The sequence below is a fragment of the Tachypleus tridentatus genome, chromosome 8, assembly GCF_004210375.1.
Source record: "Tachypleus tridentatus isolate NWPU-2018 chromosome 8, ASM421037v1, whole genome shotgun sequence".
NCBI lineage: Eukaryota > Metazoa > Arthropoda > Merostomata > Xiphosura > Limulidae > Tachypleus > Tachypleus tridentatus.
In genome coordinates, this window is record NC_134832.1 from 151,628,839 (window position 1) to 151,632,930 (window position 4,092).

Genomic DNA, 4,092 nt, shown 5'->3' on the forward strand with positions numbered 1-4,092 from the left:
AGATTGACCATCACATTATAACGTCCACACGGCTAAAAGGTCGAGCATGTTTGATGTGACGGGGATTCGAACCTGCGACCCACAGATTACGAGTCGAGTGCCTTATTCACCTGGCCATGCCGGGCCTACAGAAAGATACTCTACTGAGTCGCTTTGCACTAAGAAAACCACAGTTTTACAATTCTTCATAAATTTGGAGGTTCACACCTGTGTCTGTCTAGCTTCCTTTTGACTTTATTTACTGACAAACTATATTCGGTTACAATTTACAGCATTCACAGTAAGTAAGATCAGTTTTGATCCCTGGTGCAATAATTATCAAACACGTAAGGTTTTATAATAAAGAACATTTCATTATATAACTCAGCCTACAAAATGTACATAAGTTATATAATTGATTGTATTATCTTATTCGTGTAAAAATCAATATGCGTGAATTTTACAGATTATTTATGCGTGGATTTAAAAAGAAACAATCCAAATATGAATAAATATAAAACAATTATGGAAAATTCTATTCAAAATATTTACATAAGCTTAGGAATGTTTAGAGAACAAACGATCAAAGATATATATATATATTCCTGGATATTTCTTAATTGTAAGATTGTTCGATTTTATTAATAAATCTCTGATTTTTCCTCTCTACTAACACTAAACCTCACACTGACAGATAACTGGTGTGATTGAAACGTCATATTAGTTCTACAGAGTAATTTTAGTTAATAAATCTTCTCTGATTTTTCCTCTGTACTAACACTAAACCTCACACTGACAGATAACTGGTGTGATTGAAACGTCATATCAGTTCTACAGAGTAATTTTAGTTACTGTAAAAGTTATGTCTGTTCAGCTTGTTTCCTAATACACTCAAGCTCTTTCTGTAGTTTGTTCACTAATATCTTAGACATTTGTCTGTTTAATTTGTTTCTGAGGATCGTGTTATCAGACACTGTTTAGGTTTAACTGGTCCTTTCTAGGGTTTTTAGTGTGAAAATGATGACAGCATTATTCGTTTTATAGTTTTCTTAAATGACTTATTTAAAGATAAAACATTTTATCATACAGACGTGTATAGGTCCCATTAATCTCACTACAGCTCGGGTTCTTCTTTCTGTATTTATTATTCGTTTGAAGGATTCTAATGCGAAACTTCATCAGTTGATCCATACTTTGAAGTAATAATCTAATTTGTTCTCTTATACCAGCTGCTCAGTTTCTATGAATGTTTACTTCTTAGGTAAGTTTTCTAAATGTTACCCTAACCGTAACTACACCTCTCCTTTACACTTCTACCCTATCTTCGCCCCCTAGTGGGACAGCTGTATATCTGCGGGCTTCAAACGATAGAAATCTGGTTTTGATACCCGTAATGGGCAGAGCCCAGCTAGCCCACTGTGTAATTCTGCGTTTAATTTCAATCAAATTCGACCTTCACATGTACCAAGTTATCTAACCACTCCACCTACTGGCGAAGACGTCACATTCATTTGTCGTAAATTTTTGCAAATTTTACCATGACATTAATTTTCTCCAATAAACTTCAACAGAAGTAAATCATAACACAGTAATAATTAAACATATAAATAAAGTCTACATTAATAATGGAACTAATAGTATGCTATCGTAATCAAAGGTGTTTTTCATTATTTCTCAACATATCATTAACCGCGAGGGAAGCTGACGAGTGAAACAAAGTAATGTAGTCTTTGTAATGACGTTTATTCGTTTGTCTGCCTGTACGTCATGCATCTGAACAGACCATATTTTTACGACATCGGTAGTAAATTAAAGGATAAACTTGATGTAACCTTTCTTTTCCACCCCAGGACCAACTACACAAAATGTAATCGGGTATTGTACAACTTCAAACAGGTGTGGTACTCTTGGAAAGAAAAGAATCTTCGGATTAGATGTTAAACTAGTTTTTTATCGGTTACGCACTTTCTTCCGGAACTAAAAATAAACCCTAAAAGTAGGAACATTATATTGGAATTATGGTGGTCTACTTAATACCGAAATAAATTAGAACACTTCAAACAAAAAACACATTACAAATGAGTTGTTACATAACTTTCCCTGACCATGAATACAAACAGGAATAAATAAAACACATCTAAAAGCCAGCGAACCCTATAACAACTTCCTGTATGGTAACAACGAAAAGGTATATAAAAGGAGAGCTCCTGTGTTTCAGTCAACTAACCGATAGCTTTAGGTTTAAAAAAAAAAAAGTTATAAGTTCTGCTGTTAAGACGTGCAATATGAAACTCACTGTAAGTATAGTTTTAATACGTTTTTATTTTATATAATAAAGAAATAAATTAAAAGTAAAATTGTAGCTTTTCTATTAAAAACAGACACATAATTACTTATTAACAAAAGACCTATGTATATTTTTTCATGTATTAAAATTCATGTTCTGGTTAGAAAGAAAATAATGTTGAGAAAACTGTCTATGGTTTCTGATAATAAGATAAACATTATGTTTTACATTAATATACGATAAAATATAGTTTTATTTATAATAATTAACCAGAGATATCAAACATATCTACTGTAATATAGTTTCTGATATTAATTATTATGCTTCATATTACTTACTAATAATTCATTATTATAATATTCTAATAATTCATTATCATAAAATAACCAAACTCATAGGGTCAGTTATAATACACAAAATATATTCAAAGCATTCGATGATATCAGATTTTATTAAGGAAGACGTAATAAAGTAATAAAAGTTACTGGTTGTTTCTGACATTATCAGTAAACACTAGCCTAACGTCATAAAACGTTAAAAATGATGATAACCTATATTTTCATATCGTTATTTCAGCTTGGACTTTGTGTTTTCGTTGCACTCGTCGCCACTAGCTTTGCTGGTTACCTTTATGGAGGTTATGGAGGAGGACTGGGATACGGATTAGGTTTGGGCTACGGAGGTTATGGGAGTTATGGTGGATTGGGCTACGGTGGGTTAGGCTACGGAGGTTATGGTGGTTACGGTGGATTGGGCTACGGAGGTTATGGTGGTTACAGTGGCTTAGGCTACGGAGGTTATGGTGGTTACGGTGGCTTAGGCTACGGAGGTTATGGTGGTTACGGATACCATGGTGTTTACTGCCCTTGGGCTTATCCCGTTTATCGTGGAGGTTACCACTGAACGGTAAGTTTGCAAGAGAAATAATAAATATTATTATTTTCTCTTTATGTTTATTTTTCAAATTCATCAGTAAGATTGTTATATAATGATTCGTTTATCAACTTATTCACCGCCAGACGGACAGAGCTTTTGTATACTCACTAAATTATCACTGTATCACAATCCCTTGCCACGCCAAGAATGATTCTACCCTTATATTTAAATGCGTTTTACATATATCATGTTTCCTTTAAATATAATTTTACTCTTCGTAGGGTAACCTACAAAAAACAAAACAAAACAACCCATCTTTTGAAATAATCAAATTGCATCGTCCAATACTGGTACAATTTCATTAGGGACTTTTAAAGTACCTTGCAATATCTACTAATATAATGTAATAGTTTATATTAGTTATACTAGAACAAATCGTATTTTTGTAGAATAGCAAATACTGAAAACATCTGTTAATTTTCATCTTTTAACAAAGTGATTATATCTTGTTATTTTAAACAGTGTATTCTTACGAAAACAAAACACAAATATCTTCATACATATATCTTTAGTTATTATATTCTTTAGATTATGTTTTAAACTAACTAATTAGGTTTATTCACTAATATCTTACTTTATTTCCAGAGTCTGAGAAATCTTTCCCAGAAGGTTTACCATTGAAAACTGAATAAGTCAAATAACGCAACTTATCAAAATGTCAACATTGGAAGCGACATAGTTTCTGAATAACGTCGTTTTAAAATCATTTATCTTCATGAATTTAATCTCTAGTAAATATTTTTAACCTACACTGATTCCATAGTGTGAACATTTTGAAGAAAATAAACAGTAATTTATCTTCAAAGGATTTCCGAACTTTCACTGAAGTTTGATACTACTTACTGTTGTTTTAAAATATTGAATAAAATCATATCGTGTGAAAAACTCCA

General features: G+C 32.0%; 1 protein-coding gene across 1 annotated transcript; it reads left to right on the forward strand.

Moving 5' to 3' along the window:
* Positions 1-2,160: 2,160 nt before the first annotated feature.
* On the forward strand, positions 2,161-4,092 carry LOC143224328 (uncharacterized). Its single transcript, XM_076452724.1, has 3 exons — positions 2,161-2,276; positions 2,843-3,172; positions 3,788-4,092. The coding sequence occupies exons 1-2, from the start codon at positions 2,265-2,267 to the stop codon at positions 3,167-3,169; spliced, it is 339 nt and encodes a 112-aa protein (XP_076308839.1). The 5' UTR covers positions 2,161-2,264; the 3' UTR covers positions 3,170-3,172; positions 3,788-4,092.